At 36.9% G+C, this 26,800-nt stretch overlaps 1 protein-coding gene and 1 long non-coding RNA gene across 6 annotated transcripts in view; one reads left to right on the top strand and one right to left on the bottom strand.

The window, feature by feature from the left end:
• The window catches only part of Gabrg2 (gamma-aminobutyric acid (GABA) A receptor, subunit gamma 2), a 90,668-nt gene that overhangs the window by 28,334 nt on the left and 35,534 nt on the right, over positions 1 to 26,800 (top strand). For all 5 annotated transcript variants that reach the window (NM_001362655.1, NM_001362656.1, NM_177408.7 and 2 more), the window contains 3 exons: positions 593 to 813; positions 3,646 to 3,728; positions 4,853 to 4,990. In NM_001362655.1, the coding sequence (NP_001349584.1) occupies positions 593 to 813; positions 3,646 to 3,728; positions 4,853 to 4,990 (442 nt within the window). The remainder of the gene's footprint in view (positions 1 to 592; positions 814 to 3,645; positions 3,729 to 4,852; positions 4,991 to 26,800) is intronic.
• Positions 3,722 to 26,800, bottom strand: part of A230004M16Rik — a 258,459-nt gene continuing 235,380 nt past the window's right edge. Inside the window, exons 5-9 of the long non-coding RNA XR_388589.4 lie at positions 17,308 to 17,386; positions 16,725 to 16,873; positions 11,471 to 11,517; positions 9,316 to 9,387; positions 3,722 to 4,897 (exon numbers count right to left, since the gene is read on the bottom strand). This is a non-coding gene — a long non-coding RNA (RIKEN cDNA A230004M16 gene). The remainder of the gene's footprint in view (positions 4,898 to 9,315; positions 9,388 to 11,470; positions 11,518 to 16,724; positions 16,874 to 17,307; positions 17,387 to 26,800) is intronic.

The raw sequence follows: 26,800 nt of genomic DNA, 5'->3' as shown, positions 1-26,800 counted from the left end.
CAAAGTGAGCAATTTAATTATGTTAATTGTATCTAGAGAAATGGAATAAACAGTCATAACTTCTAGTATGTTGTCTTTTGAATTTGCTATTTGTCAGGGGCAAAGCATTTTATACATTTTCACAGGGGTAACCATTGGGCATCTTTAGAGCCTTTCTTTTATTGTAAGGCAGCTGAACCTACAACTCTATTTAAGTATATTGGATGCGTAGGGCTTCGATTTTCTCTACAGTAGTGAACCTGGAACAATTATTCTTTTAGGTAACATTGGTACTTGGGACATAGAGGCAGAGGTCATGCTAAATATCCTACAGTGGATAAGGAAGCGCCCACCTCTACTTCTCCCTAGCAAATAATGGTCTGCCTTCTTGTTTTGTATGTGTATGAAGGAAGGTAGTTACCAGGGTTTGGAGATTTGGCCAGAAATCATAAATGTCTGAAACTAGAGTAAAAGACAGTTGAGGTAGCGACCTCACCAGCAAAGCTATTGTCTGCTGATGCACTATCCCATGATGTCTCATACTGGCAGTAAGCACAAGATTAAAAAAAATAAATAAATAAACATTTTAAATCTTCTGTTCTTTTTAAAACAGGAATATACAATTGATATTTTTTTTGCCCAAACCTGGTATGACAGACGTTTGAAATTTAACAGTACCATTAAAGTTCTCCGGTTGAATAGCAATATGGTGGGGAAAATCTGGATTCCAGACACTTTCTTCAGGAACTCCAAAAAGGCTGATGCTCACTGGATCACCACTCCCAACAGGATGCTGAGAATTTGGAATGATGGTCGAGTTCTCTACACCTTAAGGTACTTCTTGAGGGGGTGGGGAAGAAGTACTTGTTGAAAATAAGAACAAAATCAACCCTATGCTTTCAGGAAGGGAAGAAGGAGGGATAGAAAAGGATTCTTAAGACTCTTTGCCTTCTATCTTGATGTCCCATGAACTAGAGTAACTATACTTTTTCTATGTACAGAACTTGCTAGAAGGTATATGACTATGAACTTGGCTCTAGGTTACATATCAACATTCTCTTTTACATAGCAAGCACCATATTTTTCTTGTTACATTTTATATTTAGGCATATGAAGTGAAAGCAGATACTAAGTATTAGGAAAGGTGGAGCTACTGTATTTTCATGACCATTTGTGATCTTTAGAATCCTTGTATTGTAAGGAGACTGAAATTACAAATCTCTGTTTAAGTAGCACTTGAATGCATGGAACTGTGACATACACTAAATGGCGAATGTGGAACTCTCACTCTGCAGTACAAATGTCTCCCTGCTTCTCACTAAATTACCTCCCCTTCTTTAATATCTATGAGTTATAGCTAGTGATTCTTTACCTGAATCTTGCCCCACAGGATTGTTACAGGTGAAATTAGTGACAGGCAAAATGCTAATCTTGGGGCATGGTATATTGTAAGATTTATTTATATTTTAGAAATATCTAAACAATATACATCTAAGTTAACATATCATATGTACCAGTAAAATATATTTATTCTTTGTAAATGCTTAATACTAAACATATAAGGCATAATACTTTCAAATGATTTGAAATCTCTACCATAATTGCAAAAGAAAGTCATTGTGCCTATTTTAGATTCAGTGGGAATTTATTAAATTCCTGATAAGGTAATGACTAGAATTAGAAATGTGAAAATCAAAGTCTGAATGATAAATCAGAGTTCATTTGGCTTGTGAAATCTGCAATCATTCACTCTACCTCAAGTCTTGTTATCATATTATAATGTTGTCGCCAATTTTGAGTTCTTATTAATTTGGGGAACAGTGTTTAATTATAGAACCCTCCTTTAAGTGTCAATTATGATCTGCTTAAGACTTGAAACAATGTATGTATTTATAAAGAAAGATGATTTTTAATTTAGTTGCTTATCTAAGCTATAAATGTCTGAATATATGTGTGCATGTATTTGTAGAGCTATTAATACTTCTGAATCTATACTTATATCTGCAATCTATCTGTATTATCTTAATAAGAAGAATATCAATTTATTTTGAGAGATAATTCTAATAAAAACCAGATTTAATTAAAATCTCATTTGGGAGTAAAGCCAAACTATTCTTTGAAGAATGATCGTAGAAACAGTGATTAAAGTCTCCTGCTGTGACGAAGAGTGAAGAGTCTAAGTACAAATCATAACCGTGTTCCTGGTCCCTGTGACCTTGAATACATTTCAGTGCAACGGAGCCATCACAGCATTTAGTACAGAAGTAGTTCAGTTCATCAAGGCTTCATAGGCCATTGAAAATACACATAAAGATTATTCATTGCTCTCTTGTACCACAAAACATCTAACATGTCCTCAATGAAAAGTCATGCTAATTAGAAAATCCTTTAAATTTAATTTTTGTAAAATAACATTTCTATCACTTAAGCAGTGGTATTGTAGCTTGTAAGAAATGTAGCTGACAAACATGAACATTCTGAAAGCCACCAATCATCACCATTACAGTTTGATTCTATTTTTTTTCTATGCCTTTCCAAAGGTAGTCAGAACATCTATAATCCTTCAGATTTAAACTCCCTTCTTGAGTCACAGTCCAGGGCTTAAAACTGCACATCTTGAGGTTTTAAACTTTGTTTAAACTGAGACTCAATGGTGAAGTCATTCTCATTGTCTCATTGTATGTGCATTTAGCATCTCTTGTTAACTTTTAGATATCCTCTCCTATAACATCTTATATAGGAAAATAATTTTATCTATCTACGTAGCTTGCTTTCTTTTTTTTTCATTTAATGTTAACTTTTATTCTCCATATGCACACACATATATACAATAAAGATAACATTACAAAGAAAATAAAAGGAAATAAAGGTAGATATGATATTATTTGGAGAGACAGAAGGGACCAAAAACATGGGGAGAGAGTACTAAACAGAGAAATGAGTTAATACGAGCAGAGCAAACAATATACATATGCAAAACTATCACAAACCATTATTTTATTTATAAATGCAAATTAAAAGGAAAACTAGTTCATATATGTGCATGTGGCTGATGTTGCAGTCTCTATTTTGTTTTATCAATGTAGCTTGCTTTCAATCTATCTATCTATCTATCTATCTATCTATCTATCTATCTATCTATCTATCTATCTATCTATCTATCTCTGTTGTAAAAGTGCATACCAGTCCCTTGTGCAGCAGTGGTATTTTAAAACCCAGCTATGGCAATTTAAAAACAGCAAGTTCTTGCCAACAGAAGGCTTCGTGTTAATTAGCTGATAAGATCAGAGAACTGTCAGCATTCATTTGATGCAAACATTAAACGAGCTTAAGTTCCTAAAACAGTTTGTTCTCTTAAATAAGTTAAAAATATTCACTGAGAAATCTCCTGTGTGCAGCTAATTTGCAAAAATAAATAAGATAAAATATAAAACAAGTATCCACATATTTTGAATTAATGGAGTTGAGGTGAATTGGGTGGTTCTGTCTGCTATGTAAATAAAATATGCTCGGAAATAATTCTTGCCTAGAACTTGAATTTTATTCATAGAGGATCACTTTGTTTTATCAATCACAGTGTAAGATTGTTCTAGAAAGGATGTCAGTGTGCACTGTAAAAATGATGTTAGCATTTTTTCTCTGTATGTTTATTGTTGTTCTAATTAGGCTAACAATTGATGCTGAGTGCCAGTTGCAATTACACAACTTCCCAATGGATGAACACTCCTGCCCCCTGGAGTTCTCCAGTTGTAAGTAATATTCTCCCCAGATTGTGCCCTGCCACCTGTAGTCACTCTAATTGCCTTGTCAATTAATGCAGTGAATCTGAGAAATTGCATAGTGGCACTGAGCTTTGCTATTGATTTTGACATCATTTTTTATTGTACTTCAAACTGTCCCAATTAAAACAATCTTTACAAGAAGAATTGATAGAATGGGCAACTCTTAAAAAATAGACAATGTGTCCAGACTGACTATTGAGGTGGACTGTAAGGCCAGGCCAGGACTCAATAGAACGTATACATGGTTGATACTATACCTCCAATATCCTTCATCATGGGACTCAGAAGAATGTTATATAACACATTCTTAAACAAAGTATATTTCACATTAACTCTGTTTTGTTGGTATAATATTTGTAAAAATGTATGATATGTCAACACTGTAAAAGCCTGACTTATTATTTTCATCAGAGAAGATATTTTCAACATATCAAAGGGATTTTGACAACTCTACCACCAATTAAATATTAAAACTTCCACAGATATTCTAAAGCAAACAGGCCTCACTTTTCTACATGAATTCCTATTTGTTCAATATCGATATTAGATTATCCATCTCTGCCTTATTTCCGGTTTAGCAGTTAGATATTTTTGAATGAATGAAATGTTAATGATGGATTTTAAACAAGCATTTTCATCAACATAATTTCTCTTCAATAGAGTCAGAGAGACTCCTAAAATCAAAATAGTCATGACCGTAGTTAATTTTAAAAGACAGAATTGATCATATGTAATTTACTTCATTACAATATCTAATATCTAATTTTACATATCTAATTTTCACTTTGTACTAGATACTTTTGTATCTTACAAAAGTGATATAAAGTACAAATACAACATTTAGAATATCCTTCATTGTTTACATTACATGCAACTAAAAGCGAGATTTTTAAAAGGCAGTTTTGACTTTCTTACTTTCAGTCTTTTCCAGCAGGATTTGATATATATTTTGTTAATTTCCTGGGAGGCAAATTCCACAAGGCCAGTCCAGTGTGCTCATATGACTTTCAGTTTTGTTCTCCCTTGGTATTTACAAGTTATTCAAAGAAGGTGGTTGCTACCTCTGGCTGAGTTTTCCCATCTCATGGTAGATGGATATCCTCGTGAAGAAATTGTTTATCAATGGAAGCGCAGTTCTGTTGAAGTGGGTGACACAAGATCATGGAGGCTGTATCAATTTTCCTTTGTTGGATTGAGGAATACAACTGAAGTAGTGAAGACAACTTCTGGTAAGACATTCTTGAAAATTATTTTAACTCACACACACAGTCTGCAAAGCTTTTAGATGCACAACTTACAAATGGCATTCAAAAAGGTAATGAAGTAGGTTCGGTTTTTTTTTTTAGACAAAATGATAGCTGGTATTCTAGTTGCAGAGATAAATTCAAGTGTACTCTATCAATGTAAGACAAATTGGATTTAAAATGGTTTGGTAAGTTTTGTACTAATTTCTCAAAGTGAATTGCATTTCTTTGTGAAAATAGCATGTTTATTAGGCATAAATTAATTCATTCCTGTTCGGGAGCATGTTTGATAATATATTGAAACAGCAACATTTCTAATAATCATCCAAGTAGCTGAAGTAGGTGAGGACTCGTTGACCGCTGAGTAATTCAACATATTCAAAATATGTTTGTTGAGTCTTCCAGAACTTCATGCAATGTATTTTTAACATATTGCCCCATCTTCACCCCAACCCTTATCATTCTTTCACTTCTTTCCACGAACTTAGAATTTCCTTTTCTTTTCTCCACTTTCCACTCAGTTTCTGTGACCCAACTAGCATTGGGATTATGGTCTTTCTGATGTGTAAAGATTAGTCTATCAGAAGTCCCATCATGACACAGACAAACAAACAGAACCAAAATCTCCTTCCCTAGAGCCTATGAAACAACAATAGCTCTTCATCTAGAGGGTAACTCACCCACTATGCCAGGATTTCTTCTGGCATAGCCAGAAGAGCTTTCACAGCCTTTGTGCTGTTACTGTCACAATTCTGTGAGTTCATATGGGCAACTGAATAGTGTGTCTAGAAATCACTGTTCAATTTAATAGTTTTATACTGGCTCCAAACTGAATAAGATAACAAACTTTATGTACTAGATAGATCTGTCTAAAGTCACAATAACATCAATGATAAGCTATAGATACTGTGACATTATCTGAAACTCTCATGGGACTAACATTTCCAAATATTTTATATGTATTAAAATAAATACTGAGTCTGTATGCATGTATACACACACACACACACACACACACACACACACACCATAAAATGATACTGGCATTTAGGAAGCTGTCAATCATTAAATACTTCTAACACTGCAATTGTTAAGTGCACACAGGACATTAAATTATTAAAATAAGCTGAAAGTCAATATTTGAAAATGAAATCTCATGACTTTTAATGCTGGGATGGTCTGAATAAGACTGCTTAACACAGACTCATGTTTGAATATTTGGTCCCCAGTTCCATGAACTCTTTAAGCAGGATCAGGAGGTATAGACTTGGAGGAAATATATACTGGAAAGTTCTATGTCAATTTGACACATGATAAGCCATCAGCGAGGAGGGGGTCTGAACTGAGAAAATGCTTGAATATGATTGGGCTGTAAGCAAGACTGTAGGGTATTTTCTTGATAATGATAGATGTGGGCAGATCCAGTCCAATATGGCTGGTACCATCCTTTGGATGTTAGTCCTTGGTGCTATACAAAAACAAACTGAGCAAGTCACAGAGAGCAGGGAAAGATAAACAACATTCACTCTTTATGGCCTGTCCACTTCTGTGTCCAGTATCCAGCTGGTTTGATTTCTTGTCCTGGCTTCCCTCAGTGATCAGGAACTCAGGATATACAAGTCAAATGAACCCTTTTCTCCTCTTTGGTTTTCCTCATGGACAAAAATAACCCAAACTAATTCCAGGTGCACTGTTGTGGGTGGGATCTCAGATTTCAAAAGCCTGTGGCATTCACAGCTCTGCCTCATGGTTGTGTTTCAATATTCAAGCTCTCAGTTACTGTTCCAGCATGCTGCCTGCCTGCTTGCTCCTAATCATGATGGCCATTGACTAGCCACTAAAATTGTAAGCCTCCAGTAAACTCTTCTGTAAGATGCCTTAGTCATAGTGTCTCAGCACAGTAATATAAAAGTAGCTAATCTAGATGGTATGCTTTATAGATTAAAAACCCTCCATGGGAACAAGTTAGACGTATTTTGAGATAAGGAATGTTTCATATCTGTGGTGACAATTCTGGAATTTTTGTTACTTTGAAAAATGCAGAAATATTTTTAAGAATGTATTTTCCATTTAATCCCAGGTGTAGGAATGTGGGGCTTCTTTAGACTGTCCTCAGCAGCTGACTATGATTTGCTTTGTGCTCTAGCAGAGGCATGGTTTTACGAGCTGCTGGTAGCTTCTGCGATTGTATGACATTTGGAATTCTAGGAACTTTTCAGAGTATACACACACACTAGGGCCCTGAGAGGTGATGGTGGTAGTTTTGGTCATTCAATGGGGTTGATTGCAGTTTGTTAGTAGTCATAGACAAAGAAGAAACAAGAAGAAAGTTACTAGATCCAAGGATCTCTCTATTTCTCTCCCCTTTATCCTTCTTTCTTACCTCTCTAGACGGTGAAACCAGGGTATCAATGATGAGAAAAGGAAGAATCCACAAAGTAGCAAAAACCAACTATACATATATGTAGTCAGTCTGAACTCTGAAAAGCTGAAATCAAGCTCTGTGCATAGGGTTCCAACAACTCAGTGTTATGTCAAGTAAAAAAATACCCCCATTTCAGACATAAACCTTATGTTCTCACCTTACTATTAATACTAAGGCAAGCCTTAATTATGTACTTAAGTTTCTATCAGATTTCCAATGATTCCTTTTCATATATTCATAGGACATAATTTTTGTATTGAATAATATGGAAGGTATCTTATCTGTTGCTCAGAGATGAATAGATTCAGAAACTAAACAAAACTGGTATTTAGAAATCGGCCTTCAACACATCACTCTCCAAACTAGAGAGGGCTCTGATCCCTGCACTGTTTTTACCACCCACAAGGTTCTTCTAAAGCCACTTTTGTTTTAGACAAGCAAGCACAAAGGTCAAAGCAGTGCTTAGAAAGGTGACCTTCTGTTCCTGGATTTTCAGGCATACTGATCATAATGTACTACACCAGTTTGATTTTTCATTTGTTTCAGGCAGAATAAAACAAAATCTCAAGGCTACCTTTTCACTAAAGCCTCCCATCTGTAAAAGTAATACTAAAATAATCTCCAGTCGTTATCTCTTCCAGAAAGAGAAGCTGGGATTAAGTTCTGCTGTATATCCATATTTCTATATTTATCCCAGCACCCTAAAACAGAATCACAAACTCATGACTAGCACACATTTGTTTAGTCATTTTGTTCCAGCAAGATGTTCAGCACAAATGGCAGCTGACGAAGGCTGATGCTGCATCCTAAATCCCTAGTATAATCCCCTGCCCTCAGTGTCACTTGGATGCTGCCTGAGGGCACTTATTAAGATATATGTGCAGAAGAGAATTATCTAATCACTTCTCACACAGTACAAGTTACCAAGGTCCCATAGGAAAATTAATCTTTCGAAGGAAGAAACCACAATGAAGCAGTAGGAAAGGAAAATACCAGGTTGGTACAATGGCTTCGTTTAATGGTGGGTGGCTAGATTGAAAACTTATCATTTCTTTCTACTCGTTGTCCTTCCTTTTTGTGCATTTCTATTTCAATGGCCTCATTGAAAACAAAGGATTGAAAATTAATATCAGTACAGATAGCACGGCTTGATTCTTGCAACAATTTGATCCTGGAAAATCTATTAATGTAAAATAACTAATAGAAGGTGCTGTGAGTCTGAAGAGAGTGATGGGCAGACGGAGAACAGCATGGAATGCATTGCATTGCAAACTGAGTGATTGCATAGCATCATCGATGGCAGCAGTAAGACCAGAGTTATCTGTAGCTTTGGTTAGAGGAGGAGGAGGGTAAATGAATGATTAGATAAAGTGACATATCAAAGCCAGTATGTTTCTGGTTGACATCAAGCTAACATCAAACATGCCCAGAGCATTCTCAGAACGGATGACACCCTGATTGTAGAGGGGCATTTTGTGTACTACTTTAATGCTGTTCACATGTAGAATCTGGAAAGATTGAGGAAAGTGGTCCCTTGCTCGTCATGGCTAGATTGGAAGCCATATGTTCAGTGTTACCTTTTTAAAATTAGATTACTGTATTTATAGCTAAGTTGATGCTTTTTTTAAATTAGCAAAAGAAGTCAGAATCAGTTACTATGAATAGAAGTTACTGTGAAGTATAATAAACATAAATTTTATATGTATGTACTTATGTATGTATGTGTGTATATATGTTTGTGCTCCCAAAACTGAGTATATTGAAAAAGAGGAAGAAAAGGCTAAATGTACTACAACTAATACCACACACACACACACACACACACACACACACACACACACACACACAAATGATGGGGAAGTTTGTACAGGAAAGAATTCCTCACCAGTTAGGTCATTGCTTGCTTCTTCGTAGTTCTTAAATCATCTTATTTACTCTCAGTACCTCTGTGCGATCCCTGGAGAAAAATATTTTCCGGGTGGTAGATTAGTGTAGCCCGTAGTGAGTACCTTCAATTCACTTACGACACTATCATGAATCCTGATCTAAGAATCCTCCTTCCAAACTTCATCTCTTCTTGATGGTTCATTATCTGGTGGCAGCACCACCGTGGCCCCCGTGAGGCAGGCATGAACACTCAGAGTCATGTCTCTGCCTCCCACACTTAATGATTCATGAAGGCACTTATGCCTCTGAAATCTCTTGTGTAACTGTCCTCCTTTCTGTTGCCGCTGCCACTGTCCTAGTTCACAAATGTGTCTGTTCTTATCTGGACTATGTCGGCTGCTTATTAAGGCATGTCCCTGTTGTCAGCCTCTCTCCGCGAAGGTGTGTGCCTTGTAAATTAAGCAAAGAGAAGCAGAACTCCTTGAACAGTACAACATGCTCCAGAATTCACTCTATGGATATGGCGTGCATCAGTTCCCCATCATAGTATTAGTTCCCAATACTAACCAATCACCAACTATGCTGATAGCACGCTCTTCAGTGACTTTGAGTGTTTAAAATCTTTGTGAGGATGGAGGGCATGTGCAGAGTATGAATTTATTTGGCCTGCTCCAAGGAGCTTGGTTTTTCTTATTACACTATTTTGCTCCCATGCTGGTGCTGTGAGCCCCTGGTATACAAAGGCCAGCATATGCCAAGAACTCAACCCATTCTCTCTACTGCTTGAGGTTCCAGTGTCATTCAGCATTATTTTCTGTATTTTCTCAGCTCGTCACAAAATTTATCTGCTAATATAGGCCTGAAATGATCTTGCCTAGCCCATACTCAAGTTCAATTTTAATTTTCTTTCTCTCCAACAGAGTTTTTAAAAGCACATGTCATTTTGTGTGTGTGTGTGTGTGTGTGTGTGTGTGTGTGTGTGTGTGTGTGTAGAACTGCACTGTGCATGTGATGATCAATTCAAACCCATTGGAGTTAGTCCTCCTGTTTTCATCATGTAGGTCCTGAGAATCAAACTCTCACAACACTGACTATCTTCTCCTAGATCCCACACACAGTATCTTATTTCTGTCACACAAAATCTTTAACAAGTATATGCTTCCCCTTAGTGTTTTTACTGTTGCTTGCACTAAAACTATATGGAACCTTCTTTGACAGTGTGCATGCACCCTTAGATCCTGGTCACTCAATTGTTCAAAACTGCTTCTACTCTTGATACTCATATGTTCTTCTCAGAAATCATTCACTATATCTGAGCTCAACATCACCACTGTTACAGGATTGCTCTAGGAATGAAGTTGGGTGTTCTATTTAACTTTAAAAAAAAGAATCTAGATGATTCAGTGGGTTAGAATGCTTGCTGCATAATCTCAGGGATATGATTTTTGTATCGGCAGCACCCACATGAAAAAATAAAGCCAAGTGAAAAGTGGGAAGCTCTTTGTAAAGGGAAAGAAATTTCATTACAGTTACTATGACCACCTTAACTATTATTGAAATCCCATAAATTTCCAACCTTGAACCCCATTACCCTGTGAGAACACAATTGCCTAACTTTATATAGGAATTTTTATTCTCAACCCCTATCCCTTCAGGTCATCCAATGTGACAATTTACTTTGATAAAACTATATCTGTTTCATGAATTAAAATAAGTTATGCAGAATTAATTTTTCCCACTTTACAGAGTTTAAACCAGGAATTCATTCTTTCTGCTCATATTATTAATACTCAGAGAATTTGGTTGTCAGATTCTCTCCATAATTTGTGTGTTTCTCTCTCTCTCTCTCTCTCTCTCTCTCTCTCTCTCTCTCTCTCTCTCTCTCTCTCTCTCTCTCGCTGTGTGTCTGTGTGTGTGTAACTTTGTTCTCCCATGTTCTCACTCTGAGATGAAAAAGATAAACAAGTGGTTCTCATAGAGGAACTTAAATTATTATGAACTAAATGCCTTCATAATGAACCAAAATAAAATTATTATATTCTTCTTATCTACTGAACTTTCCACATTGTTTTTCTCAATGCATTTGAAATTGCTTCTGTCATAAAGCGCCTTTATACAGATTTTGTCAAAATTGTAGATTAGTGATTACTTACTTATTTGGTTTCTTTCACCTACTGTTTGAGCTCAGGCTAACAGTGACCTGAAGTGGGAAGGGCAAAAACAAAAACAAAAAATAATAATGATTGAGGTGAGCATCAGTTTTTATCACTCTCTGCTTTCAGACAGGGGATGTTCAACTGCCTATAGCTCCTGCAACCAGAAATTCCCCCCAAATAATGTATCAAACCTAATTCTGAGCCAAATAAACTCTTCCCTAGCTAAACTGCCTTGTCTGAATATCTAATATTCAATTTTTGTCACAGTAACCAGAAAGTTACAAATACATAGATATATTTGTTTCTTAATTTTTTTCTTGCAATATATACAAAAGTACACATATTCTAAAAGCCCTTGCCGTTAAATGTGTGTTCATGATAATCATTTGGGATACACAGACCCAATTTCGAATAACAGTCCATGGATAAAGTATATGCATTATTGATTGAGGTCTAGAATTACCTCCTAGTTATTCTTCATCTTTAAAACTTCTACATCATCTCCCAGTATGCAACACTGTTCTGTATGAGCTAGCATGTATGTTGGCATACTCTATCATCTTTACTCATTTCCACTTGACTACTTGATATCAAGTTCAAGTTCAACCCTTTTACATTCTCTCTCTCTCTTTCTCTCTCTCTCTCTCTGTGTCTCTCTGTCTCTCTCACACACACATTGATTTATAGTGAAATAATTGTCTGAGTAACAATCCAAGTTCCCAACTTAAGGTTAGTTTAGATTGCCAAAGAAATGAAAGAGATCAAAGGATTGTTATTATAGTGCACTATATTAAGGGGAGAGGCAGAAAAATAAAATGAAAAAAAAAAGTTAGTAAGGTTTTCTTGTATTAATTAAGTTAGAAGAGAGGAAACTTAATGGAAACTCAGCTACAGTAACATTCGTTTGTAGTCTTTGTATTTTTGAGATGATGTGAGTCATGAGTCTATTTTAACCAGTACATAGTTTCTAAAGTACTTGAAATAGTAACATACTATCTAAAAATATATTCTTGAATGACTGTACAACCATAGACTTTTATTTTATTTTTAATATTCAATTTAAAAAGTTAAATTTCATTTCACTTGAGGAAAATATTAAATAATGTAACTAGCCAGTGGCCTGGAGCATCCAGGAGACGCTCTTCTAGCTCCGGAATGAAAATTTCTTATCTATAAAAGGAGTGCACTTAACTAAGATGTTTCTCTAAAGCCCTTGTCCTGAGCACTCCACAGCTCCTGCTGTAAGCAAGGGTCCCTAGCCGATGGGTAAATGCAGTAGCTACTTTCTTCCTTGATAGATTTTTTCTTAGGATGCTGCTTCTTTTCTGAGTTTTCAGTATGATTTTGAAGAGAAATCAAGTGCAAACAAGTGTATTGATATGTAGGTGATTAGTATAAGGAAAATGATAGTCTCCTTCATCTATTTTGTTTTCTGGGATACTAGCACACAAATGTCCCACCCCCCACCACACACACACACACACACACACACACATTTAAAGATGGTAACTAAAAATGATAATTCACTTTTTATCAGCTGTAATACTGAATGATTCTGCTACTTTACACACTGTATGTTTGATTTTTAAGTTCCAATATTGTTCTGATATTATGTGGAAACTTTCTGGAAATGGGGTCCCAGAGGTGAGGAGAAACTACTTATAAATTCCAAACAAACAATGATTGGATTCAAGATGACATGTGTTCCTTGGCAAAAAGTAGTTGTGTGTTCCCAGGAAGACAAAGCATGACCAGAAACTCATGTCTTTGTGAGACAAAAGACAAAAAGTCTTATTGTCATTAGCCTCTGGAAATTATGCACAATACAGTTTTATTTCCACAGGTCTCTGAGTATAAAATCACTATTTTCCATTTGATAAATGTAGATATGAGAATTTACAGACTTATGTATTCTGTTCAAAGATATTAAATGGACTCATTTACCAGACACATAGCTTTTTACCCTCATGACTCATTAGTGTATTACATGGAGAGTCACATTGGTTTAAAAAAGAAGCCAATTGTTGAATTTAACAATGACTAAAATTTTCCAGTTTTGTTGAGTATAGGCTTTTGTAGTAGGATCTGATTTTTTTGAACTTCCTCAGTTCTGTTGTTACGTCTCTCTTTTCATTTCTGATTTTGTTAATTTGGATATTGTCTCTGTGCTCTTTAGTTAGCTTGGCTAGGATTAATTTACCTTGTTGATTTTCTCAAAGAACCAGCTCCTAGTTTTGTTGATTCTTTGAAGGAAAGGCCACTCTGAGACCATCCCACCTTGGGATCCATCCTATCAGCAGACACCAAACCCTGACATTATTGCTGATGTCAAGAATTTCTTGCAGAGAGTAGTCTAGTATGGCTGTCCTCAGAGAGGCTCTGCCATTGCCTGATTAAGACAGATGCAGATACAGGCGATCATCAGACTGAGCCTGGGAATGCCAATGGCAGAGTTAGGGAAAGGACTGAAGGAGTTGAAGGGGATTGCAACCCCAAAGGAAGAACAACAATATCAGTGAACCAGACCACCCAGAGCTCCCAGGGACTAAATCACCAACCAAGGAGTATACATGGATAGGTCCATGGCTCCTGCTAACATGTGGCAGAGGATTGCCTTAACTGGCATCAATGGAAGGGGAGGCCCTGGTCCTGTGGAGGCTTGTTGCCCCAGCTTAGAGGGATGCTATAGGAGTGAAGCAGGAGCGGGTGGGTGGGTAGGGAAGCACCTTCTTAGAAGCAAAAGGGATGAGGGAAGGGATGGGGGCTTGAGAAGGAGAGACCACGTAGGGGGGCAACATTTGAAATGTAACAAAATAAAATAATCAATTAATAATAATAAAAAGAAGTAGGACACTAAATAAACAGCCCAGTAATACAACTACACAAATAAAGCTCCTGGAATCTTCACAAGGGACTAAGATATTTCTAGTGGGACTATTTGACATTTCAATGAGGGAGACAGAAGTTTTAAGAAAACCACACAAAATACTTAAACTAAAACTATTTCCTAAACCACATACTCTATAAAAATAGATGGTATAACTAAAAGATAAATGAGATAAATAAAAATTTAAAACATAATATATTGTTTTATTGACCTGAAACAAATCTTAAATATGACATTTTGGAACAAAAAGAGCTGTAGTGTAGAGAGAGGGCATCCTATGTCTTAGTCTTTGATAGAAGGCATTCATTCTCTCACAATAAAGTTTAATACTATTTTGTTTTGTATTTTAAATGTCCTTCACCATGCAAGCTTCCATTTTTCTCATTTTTCTGAGACAATAAAATGTTTAATGTGGAATGTTCTTATTTTTTTACTATCTACTGATATTATCAAGAAATTATTTAATTTTATTATGGTGTTTTATACCATACCAATTATGAGCATTGCATTTCTCCTACATACCCTCTTGGTTCTATAATATTAACCTTTATATGTTTATGGCTTAAATTTGTTAGTATTTAAAACATTATTTTAATATGAAGCCACAACACATATTGCAGTAGATTTCATTTTTTTACTATGTTGGCTAATTTTTAACAAAACATATCTTCATAAAAATGGCTAACATTACAAACATGTATTAGTGACATAAAATTCTTCCTATGACAACCAGTTATGGTCACTAGTAACCTGTGAAGTGTTTATAAACAGTAATTATTGCAATACATTTAATTAAATGATATTCTATCAGTTCTAGAAATGTATTAACACCTAATGTGATACTATAATTTACTAGCTAAAGAAATCTCTGCATCATAATTTCTAGGTAGGTGTCACAAGATATCATAGAATTCACTATGTTTATATAAGTTTGTTCCTTGAAAAATATTATTTGAATAAATGCAATATAAATTTTTATGATTACTATTTAAGATAAATATAAGAATTACTCTCTTGTTTTGGACAGTAAGTGAAAACCAGTGAGATTATACACATTGTCTTCTTAGTCAGTAGAATTCTTAAAGACACATCAGTGTCAGTATATAAAACTAATGTCTCCTATTACATGTGATGTTTTGAAGTAAATATAAAAAACATCAAATGATTCGTGAAAATTAAATGTGAGGGAGAAAATGTGACCAAGAACATAGGGTCAGTACTTTAACTGCAATGAATATGTTTATTTTCTGTGAATGGGTGATTCATCTGTGCTACATTTGCCTTTATAGAATGCTCTGCTCAATGTTGCAGACCTAAAATCTTAGGTATGTATCATACAAAGAAAAGCAAATACCTGGAGAAAACAATGTTTCTTTCTCTTTATTTCATTAAAAGAATATTACTGAGAAGGTCACAACATTTTGCCTTTGAAAAAAGCTTGGAAAGAATTTTATTTGGTGTGTGTGTGCATCTCTCTCTCTCTCAATCTATCTCTGTGTTTGTGTGTGTGTGTGTGTGTGTGTGTGTGTGTGTATGTGCGTGCCTAATGTCCATGCAGTCATGTGGGTATGAATGCACACATGTAGCAGACCCATGTGTAGGCCAGTATGTGGAGGTCAAAAAACAACCTTGGGTACTATTCATTAGTAATTATCCTTCTTGTAATTTTTGTGGCAGGGCTTTTGACTGGCCTAGAGGTTAACTGTAAATGCTACAGTGACCCATGAATTCTAGGGATCCCTCTGTCTCTACCTTCTCAATTCTGAGATTGTAAAGGTATGTCCTGACTGTTGTGTTTTATAAAAAAGAAAGAGAAGAGAGCAAGGGATATGTTTGGTAGAGGCATGGTATGGTACAGAGGCAGGGGTGGGAGGAGGCATTCTTTTCCCCTGATTTATCATCCACATGAAGGGTATGATATAGAATAAAGTTTATTTAGGGTGTGGGGAAAGAAGCTGAGGGGTTAGTAGAGACAGAGAAAGTTAGAGAGACAGGAGAGAGAGAGAGAGAGAGAGAGAGAGAGAGAGAGAGAGAGAGAGAGAGAGAGAGAAAGAAGAAGAAGAAGAAGAAGAAGAAGAAGAAGAAGAAGAAGAAGAAGAAGAAGAAGAAGAAGAAGAAGAAGAAGAAGAAGAAGAAGAAGAAGAAGAAAGAGGAGGAGGAAGAAGAAGAAGAGGAGGAGGGGAAGGAGGAGGAGGAGGAGGAGGAGGAGGAGGAGGAGGAGGAGGAGAGAGGCTGGTCATGAACACCTGGAGAGAGATTGGGAAGGGAATGGAGAGAGAAGGGGCAGAGAGGGAAGAGAGGAAGAATAAGAAAGCAAGAAAATGAGGAGTAAGCAAGCAACCCCTTTTATACTGTTAGTCATACCTGGCTGTTGTCAGGTAACTGTGGGGTGGAGTCTAGAAGAAATGGTAACACCAGCACCTTGAATTTCATGTGAGTTATGGAGATTGAACTTTGGTTTTTATGATTGTATCACTCCAGACCACAATGTACCCTCGAAAATGATTTTCTGCCTGGGAAAACAAAGTTTACTATTATCACTAATTATTCATATAAATTACTTCACAAAAATGTCAAAATAACTATGTAAAAATATATCAGGACTAGTGAGTTGGCTTATTGTATAAAAGTACTTGTCACTCAACCAAAGTCTTGAGTTTGATTCCATAGGCCCATATCATGGAAGGAGAAAAACAATTCCCATAAGATTTTCACTGATTTCTATGTGTGTACCATAGTACACACACACACACACACACACGTAATAAAAAGATCTTTAAAAGTTCAGAAAATCTCTTGTAATAAAAGTACTGACAAATATGTCAATCATGAGTAAAAATGAAATTCTTTGTTGAGTTTATTGTGTGCTTCTCTCTTTGCTTTCCATTGCTGTGTTAAAATACCCCAAAGATCAACCCAAGAGAAGAAAATTTGAATTTTCACTCACTTTTGGAAACTTGAATCCATGGCTCCTTGGTCCTGTTTCCCTGAGTGTGCGTTGAGGGAGAATGTCATAGTGGGAGCATCTGGAGAGGAGAGAAGTGGCCAGGTCTCAAATATCCCTTCAAGGGCACACCCACAATAGCCCATTCCCTATATTAGGTGTGATCTCTTTAAAGTCCCTTCACCCCCCTCCCCAATAGTAACATAGACTGAGCTTTGGTGAAAATGGATAATGAAAAGACACTAAATTGGCAGTGCTTCCAATAACAATAAACTTAAAGCATAGATGTTTTTCTCTTCCAATTCAATCTCCATCTACTCTAAAGTTATAAGTTTATTGAAGTAAACTTTCTTTCAGAATGACACAAAGATACACTAGAAAGTACCATCTCCTTAATGTTCAGTTTTCAACTAATGCACAATATAAAACCTTTACCCATGTGGACTTTATTACAGGATTTCTAGTCTGCTTACACTCATGTGACTATCAAGGCCAAATGCTTTCATTTTCTTCAATTATCTCTCTTGTTCACTGCTGAATAGTGAGGAGTTCTGAAATATGAAAAATGATGTCTAACTCATGAACTGTGTAACAGCATGTTGTAAATTAGAGAGCAAATCAGGGGAAACAATTGTAATATCAAACAATCGCAGTCCCTTGGTTGGTGATTATGACCAGCATATTCTTGACTAGAAATGAAATGAAGACAAAACAAGGTTTTAAGGATCAGTGGTAATTATAATTTTACTCAGAAAGAAATTCATACAAAGAGATAAAGTGAGGGAGGTTAGGAAGTAGCAACAATAGTAAGGTCCTAAAGAGAGGAGAGGGGATCTGATCAGAGTTTGGTTCATTTCAGTATTAGACAACCAGAAAGTGTGTAGGACAGCTAAACATTCTTATATCTTAAATATCTGAGTTCATTTCCACAGGCATACTGTTGAATAGAGAGGAGTCAGCAACTGCCTTAACATGAAGAATATAAGATAATTCAGTTTACTCAAACCCTCAGCACGCCTTCTCCTTGCCCCTCAGGGGTATTGGCTTTGTTTTCAATCTAATGTTCCTCTCCTTTTGAATTCAAAATCAACCTATGCTATTATTGAAACTGTGGGAAAATGAAACATAATAAATCCCAAGTGACAGCACATACATTGTGAAAGAAACAATCTTGTTTGTTAAAAGACAAAGAGAATTACTTCATAGAAAAACACTTCAGGAGACAAATATGTAAAGCACACGACCAAAATATGCTTGAAGAAGAGCATTGAAATGGGTCCCAAAGAAATGCCAGAGCATATTCTTTCTAGGTATCATGTCATTTCATCTTTATGCTTGGAATTATATAGCATAAGCATCCACCATCAAAGACTAAATTGATTTTCATTTCAGTTGACTTCCTTTTGGTATCCACATTCATAGGAGATGGAGGGTAGATAAAAATAGGGCCGTGCAGTTCTATGCATGGCCATCTGTGCCCACAGGCATTGTGTTGACTTCCCAGCTCTTGTGTAAAAAGCTGAAAGCTTTGTTGCTGCTTTCCAGCATATTACTGATCAGCAATCTTACATAGCCAATTAACATAGTCTCCTTGTAATGTTCAGAAGATCTACAACATCTGCAACAGAGTCCTATTATTTGTTTTCTATAATGCAATGCGACAGCTGGGATAGGGCAAAACCGTATAATTCCTGTTTAAGGCTTGTCATTTTAATCATAACACCATATGGTCTAGTGACCTTGAGCAAGTCAGTTTCTATTTAAGGTAAAGAAACTGTTAAACTTGTGTTTGCGGAAAGATGTTTCTATTCCTTTATTTATCTTCAAATTTGTTTCCTTGTTATTATTCTGCCATATCTCTATATATTTATAAATCTGTCTTTGTGAGTCTCTAGATCTTATCCTCTCTCTGTCTCTGTCTCTGTCTCTGTCTCTGTCTCTGTCTCTCTCTCTTTCTTTCTCTCTCTCTCTCTGGTATCAGCTACTTGAATGCTGGTATAGTAGAGTCACTCTGCACTGATAAGCATGAACTAGACGAGACCATAATAGCAAATAGTATTCAAATTTTTTATACTTTAAAGGCAAAACATTTGCTGGTAATTTTTTACTTTCACTTTCTGTTTGACTTCAAATCTTAGAGGTCACATCTTAGTATCAATTGTCCTTGAAAAATGAAAAAATAAGTAACTGTGAGGGAACGTAGGGCCCATGACAAAAATGTCTCTCACCTTCAGAGTATTCTCTTTCAAAGAGGTAATGTAGGGTCCAAGACACCTAACCTGGCAAAGGACTTGTGATTTACAGAAACCTAGCTTCATACAGAACAAGTTAAGAATACAGGATGTTTTTATGAGCACCATTGTATGTTGGTGAGAATAGTCATATGTTATAAATATGGGTAAGCTATCCCTGCTGAATTCTTGATATAGCTTCATTAATTATAACCAAAAGCAAACTCATATATATCAAACCGTGTTAAATTTAATTTTACAGATATTATTCAGTGGTAATGTGTTAGAAAAATGAACTAGAATTATCTTCTTGTCAGTAGCAGGGAATAATTGAATGCAATCTAATATATAATGGTCAAAAGTAATGAAAGGGCCAGGTTATCTTGATGGCTTGTTTTTGCATGATTTATGTATAAAAATACCTTAAGCTGCTTGTGTACAATAAGAATGTAGTTAAGTGGTTTAAACAAAATTAAAGACTTTGTTGTAGTGGGTCTTAACAATGATATAGATATTGTCTTCTCCTTCATGAAATATTATTTTAAGTTACTTTTATTACTAAAAGATTTGGATCATTTTCTTTTTATTTTATGTATATGTGTACCTTATCTGCATGTATGTAACATGTATAAGTGTACCATGTGTGTGCCTAGTGTGAAAGGTCAGGAGAAAGCATTGGATTCCTTCATGTGGAGTTCACAATCTGTGATTGTGACCTATTATGTGCTGGAAACCGAACCCTAGTTCTCTTCAAGGGCAGCATGAAGCACTGATCTGTGACCATAGCCCTCAATCCCCACTTTTATTACTTTTAATTCTCTCTCTCTGCCCACGTGTTCTTGGGAGCCAGAATCATGAGAACAATGTAGTTGAAGTTCTTATAGCTCGTTATGAGTCACCATGTGAGCAATGGGAACTAAGCCCAAGTCCTCAGCAATAGGATCAAGTGCTCATAACTGCTGAGCCAACATTTCAGCCCCCATTCTTAAATTCTGTTTTATCAATGACTTCAGAATAAGTTAGCACATGGTAACCTGAAAGCAGGGACTAGAGCTAATCAACAAGCACTCCAGCTGCAGCTGCTCTTGTCCACTGGGTTATGCAAATAAGAATAGAAGAGAACTTCCATTTCATTGGCTGAAAAATACCTGAGTACAGAGGAACACTGAGGCTTTAAGCTTCTGCCAATGTAAATCTACGCACAGATGAGTTCTGTGAACAGTGAGTGGTATGCTGATGCTCGATACAGGTGCTATAGGTATGCTACATATTTTACCAGAGTCTTTACTGTAAAAAGCTTAATCACTTCAGAAAGTAGATCTCAAGTTCATCTTCAAAATAACATAACTAATAACTGTCAGAGCATGCTTTTAAACTCAGAGTTTGCATTGGGCCATGCTGGTAGGTAGAGTTATAACTTAGTTTTATTAAAGAAACACAAACTATTTATGTGAACAAAAGTTGCTGTGCTCATTCTCTGTCTGTCTCTGTCTGCCTCCACCTCTATCTCTCTCTTCCTCGCTGTATGTATGAATAAAACAAAGAATACTTTTCCAATGTAAACATGCCAACTGCATAATGTTATAAACCATTAAATATGATAATGAAGTTGAGAGCAATTTTTAGAGTACTACAGCTGATTTTTAACCTGGCATATCCTTATCTGTGCATATCCCAAATAAAGATAGTTTAAATGCTTCCCAAGAATTGAAATATTTTATCTATGACTCAATGGAACACTCTGGGTATAGTCACAGGGTTACAAAATTAGCAATGCATCCCTTACAGTAAGAAGTTTAAAGAAAGACTACTGGGTAACATAAAATAAATGGGCCTGACATTCCAGATATATTTATCAAGATTAGTATATAGCAGGGCAAGTCACAAAAAACATCTTGGATATTACTTTGCTTATTAGATGAATAAGAATTATTATTACTCTGTCAGAATTGCTAAGTGACATAACCTTAATAATGAAAATGCATTGAGTATTTCAAATACTTGAAAACAGACGACCATATGATCAGAACTGTATTTATTTTCACCATTTTATTCCTTAAAAAATTTTTTTGCATGAAAATTCCTAAAAACCCTCTGGTATATTTAATGGTTCCAAAAAAAGAGAAGTGATTCATAATATATTGAAAGTGTAAAGAAGTTAGTGATTGATGCAATTGTCTTATTGTTGCCTGGCAAAGTGTGAATGCTACAGTCTTACTCAGAAGGGGGAAGAAAATAATCTCAGGGAAGTAGAGGGAGATAGGTATCTGGGAGGAAGAGGGGAGGGTGAAGGAAAAAGGGGAGCCAGTTCAGATATGGGAGGAGATGGGGGAGAAGTACAGAGGGTCAGGAATTTGAAAGTAGGTATGTAACAGTGGGGGAGGGGGAACTGGGGGGAAGCTACTAGAAAGTCCCAGATGTCAGGGACTCAAGAGGTTTCCAGTACCCAACAGGGAGGGCATTAGCCAAAATACCCATCAAGGGGGAAAAAGAACCTGCAGAAACCATATCCAGTGGATAAACAGGGCCCCCGGTTGAGAGATGGGGCCACCCACCCATCTCAAAAATATTGATTCCTTCTGTCAAAAGGAAATGCAGGGACAAAGAGTGGAGCAGAGACTGAAGAAAAGGCCATCTAGAGATTGCCCCACCTGGGGATCCATCCCATATACAGTCACCAAACCAGATACTATTGCTGATTCCAAGAAGTGCATACTGACAGGATACTGGTATAGCTGTCCTCTGAGAGGCCCTGCCAGAGCCTGACCAATACAGATATGGATGTACACAGCCAAATATCGGACTGAGAGCAGGGCCCCCAATGAGGAAGTTAGGGCAAGAACCGTAGAAACTGAGGTGGTGTGCAACTCCACAGGAAGAACAACAATATCAAACAACCAGACACCCCCCAACCCCAAAGCTCCCGGGACTAAACTACCAACCAAAGAGTACAGATGGGGGACCCATGGCTTCAGCTGGATATGTACCAGAGGTATGCCTTAGCGGGCATCACTGGGAGGGGAGCCCCTTGGTCCTCTGGAGGCTCTATGACCCAGGGTAGGGGGATGCTAGGTTGCTGAGGCAGGAGTGGGTGGTGGGTGGGGGAGCACCCTCATACAGGCAGCAGGTGGGGGGAGATGATAGAGGGCTTGTGAGGGGTAAATTGGGAAGGGGATAATATTTGAAATGTAAATAAATAAAATAACCAATAAATAAATGAAAAAGATAAGTCAGCAGAAAAAAGGCTGTGGATGTGGATGCTGTTTAAAGCCTGACTCATACAGTGACTTTGGGAGTAGTGATTGAGAAATTGTCAAAATATTGAAGGATTAGAATTTTTTGTTTTCTTGCTTGACTTTCTTTCTTTCTCCCTTCCTTTCACCCTTCCTTCCTTCCTTCCTTCCTTCCTTCCTTCCTTCCTTCCTTCCTTCCTTCCTTCCTTCCTTCCCTTCTTCTTCTTCTTCTTCTTCTTCTTCTTCTTCTTCTTCTTCTTCTTCTTCTTCTTCTTCTTCTTCTTCTTCTTCTTCTTCTCTCTCTCTCTCTCTCTCTCTCTCTCTCTCTCTCTCTCTCTCTCTCAAAAAGTTCTCACCGTGTTTTCTTGTCTGTGCTAGAACTCTCTGTGAAGACCGGGTTGACCTACCTCTGCTTAGATTAAAGCACACATGCACTACTTTGTCAAGGCTAAGTTGATTTTTGATTAACTCTGAGTGGCTCTGCGTGCCTAATACACACAATTTAATATCTGATTTTATTTTCCATTTCATATGATTATACCATGTTATATCCTGGTCATATAATACAAACAAAAGTGTGCAAATCAGGAGCAACCCTGAATTTCTTAGCTGAATGCCTTTAATTGCTATAATTAAAACACGTTAAGTTTATTTTTATGATGTTGGTTACTGTATGCATGACATATGTATAGGAAGGAGGACACTGCAAGGACAACTTTTAGAAGCTAGAAGATAACTTTGAGAAGCATGTTCTCTTCTCCTAGCTTTGTTTTTCTGTTGCTATGATTGACGAAAACCAGCTCGGGAGGTAAAGTATTTGAATTACATTTCTACCTAAAATTCCATCATTGACAGAAGTCAATGAACATAAGGAACTTAAGGTAGAACCTGGTGGTAGAAATGGAGGCAGAGACCACAGAGCAATCGTGTTTATTGGCTTGCTTTCTCTGACTTTCTCGGCTACCTTTTCTACATCACCCATGCCCACATGCTCCATGCTGGCATATCACAGTGGGCTGTCCTTCTCTATGTCAACTAGAGATCCTTAACTATGCCCATGGACCAGTACGACAGACACAATTCCTCAAGTGAGGTTTTCTCTTTCCAGGGGACTCTAACTTTGTCACCTTAACAAAAACTATGACACAAGGATTCTTAGGTCAAATTCTTACAAATTGCCAGACTTGTAGAAGATACAACTTTACCTAATGAGTTATGTTACAGGCCACTACTTGCTCTTTTTTTAGAAATAAAGTGTTTAAAAATGCATTGCCTTTATAGAGGAGAAAGTGGGGGAAAGCCTTGAAGATATGGGCACAGGGGGAAAATTCCTGAATAGAACAGCAATGGCTTGTGTTGTAAGATTGAGAATCGACAAATGGGACCTTATAAAATTGCAAAGCTTCTGTAAGGCAAAAGACACTGTCAATAAGACAAAAAGGTCACCAACAGATTGGAAAAGGTAACCCAATCACAAAAGAACACACATGATATGCACTCACAGATAAATGGTTATTAACCCAGAAACTTAGAATACCCAAGATACAATTTGCAAAACACATGAAACTCAAGAAGAAGGATGACCAAACTGTGGATACTTCCATCCTTCTTAGAATGGGGAACAAAATACCCATGGAAGGAGTTACAGAGACAAAGTTTGGAGCAGAGCCTGAAGGAATGACCATCCAGAGACTGCCCCACTTGGGGATCCACCCCATAAACAACCAGCAAACCCAGACACTAGGCAGATGCCAACAAGAGCCTGCTGACAGGAGCCTGATATAGCTGTCTCCTGCGAGGCTCTGCCAGTGCCTGGCAAATACAGAAGTGGATGCTCACAGTCATCCATTGGACGGAGCACACAGTCTGAAATGAAGGAGCCAGAGAAAGTACCCAGGGAGCTGAAGGGGACTGAAGCCCCATGGAAGGAACATGTATGAATTAACCAGTACCCCAGAGCTCCTTGGAACTATACCAACAATCAAAGAAAACACATGGTGGAACTTGTGGCTCTAGCTGCATAGGTAGCAGAGGATGGCCTAGTCGGTCATCAATGGGAAGAGAGGCCCTAAGTCCTGTGAAGGCTCTATGCCCCAGTATAGGGAAATGCCAGCACCAGGAATGGTAGTGGGTAGATTGGGGAGCAGGGGGATGGGGGGGAATATATGGGAATTTTGGAGGGGAAACTAGGAAAGGGGATAGCATTTGAAATGTAAATAAAGAAAATATCTAATAAAAAAGTACATTGCCTTGTATACAGCATTTCCCCCCCTCAAAAAAAAAACCTCATAAGAAAGGTAGTTTATAAAAATCAATTCCCAGATTCCAATCCCATAAGTCTCTCTCTGTCCTCCATGTCCAGATCTAGAATTACTTAAACATTCATTTTTTTAGGTCTCTGTTTCATGAGAGAGTGAGGCATATCATAACAATTAAAAATAAATTTAAGAGTGAAAAACAATGACAAATACAGTCTAGAAACTGCATTAACTGGAAGGTCTAGACAATGATTTTTTCTGAAGGATATTATAATTGGTTAGGCTTCTTGGTAGTTATGTAATTATTAGTTATCCATCAGAATGTTAAGTAGTGCTTAGAGAAAAATCAAAAATTCATGTAGAAAGCATAAATTCTTGTTGGGAGACACAGGCTCCCTGTAACTCTGACAAACAGAAGCACACATACCAGATGTGATGGTATTGATGGCCTCTCTTACTCACAAAGCTGTAGAGAAACTCTGTGAGATAATGATGCCAAAAGTCCTTATAGCATACTGCAGGTGTTCCCAGATGAAACGCTACACCATTGTTCTTGCTCTTCCTCTCATCATTATCTGTAAGATTTGCTGGTTTGATCTTCTGAAGTCCGATTTTGTGGTTAAGATTCCAAAACTACACATACGTTTGTCCAGTGGGAAATTGTTGCATGAAGATAAAAACAAGAACAATAAAAACAAGCATAAAAACAATGAAAAATATCAAAAATCCAGAGGAAGAAGGCTGAACATGTCTGAAATGGCTGCTTCTCACTCCTGGGGTCCTGCTATTAGACTCAGTCATCAGGACTTCAGAGCAATGATAAACACAGCCAGTTTGTTATCAAGGCGACTCAGAAGGCAGAGTTCAGCTTTTTCCTTACACGTTGGTATTTGTTGCTATTAAAGAATGAAGACTAATTGTGGAGAGGAAAGGGAGAAGGGTTACATTAAGATCAATCTAAGGGAAGATACAGTTTAGATGGCATTCAGATTCCTGCATTTCTCCCTAAAACCAATAAAGGACTTGCCAGCTGACATAGTTTTGAAGTCTCCAGTGGTATGAGAAAGGGTTGCCTGTACCTCTTAAAAACATTCGTTTACCTCTTTGGGGAATCAAAACTAAACTTACAGTAAGGAATGCAGGGCAGAAAAAAATGAGAAATTAACCTCTCCAGAGAGATTTAGAAATAGGTTTAAAGCATTATCCTTTTTTATCTTAAAACAATAATGGCATTCTCTAGCCTCTAACTGCTGTGTAAGGGAAAAATCATAAAATTTGGCATTAGTGTTAGTCCATATTCTATCTTCAATTTATTTATTGTTTTTAAAAACCAAAAACCTACTTATATACTTCTCCCAGGATAATTGCTATTTATATTCAGATTTCTTAGTTCACCATTGTTGTGATAATTAATAATTTATTTTATTTTTGAGTGAATATTAAATACAGCAAAATGCAATGGGAATTTCCCCAAAGAGCCTCTCTTGTTTACCACAAAAATCTGAAAATAGATATTAATACTGTCTGCCTTTCCTAGATATTTGACTCAAGAAAATTTAGTAACTAGTGCCACCTCTTCACAGCCATTAGGAAAAATAAAGTTGTGAAATCAGAGTCCTCCACAATGGCCAAGCAAGGTGAGAGAAGATTTGCTCTTCGGGATTTTCTGTGACTACGTCAGATTCTGTGAAATTATGTCCAGAGGAAGAAAGGAAGAAGGGGAATGGAAGGGTATAAAGAATTCACTACGGAACAGTTTGCTGTAGAAACACTC

This window comes from Mus musculus, chromosome 11, assembly GCF_000001635.26.
Source record: "Mus musculus strain C57BL/6J chromosome 11, GRCm38.p6 C57BL/6J".
Lineage (NCBI taxonomy): Eukaryota > Metazoa > Chordata > Mammalia > Rodentia > Muridae > Mus > Mus musculus.
The sequence above is the reverse complement of the archived record's forward strand: the minus strand, read 5'-3'. Positions and strand labels throughout refer to the sequence as shown.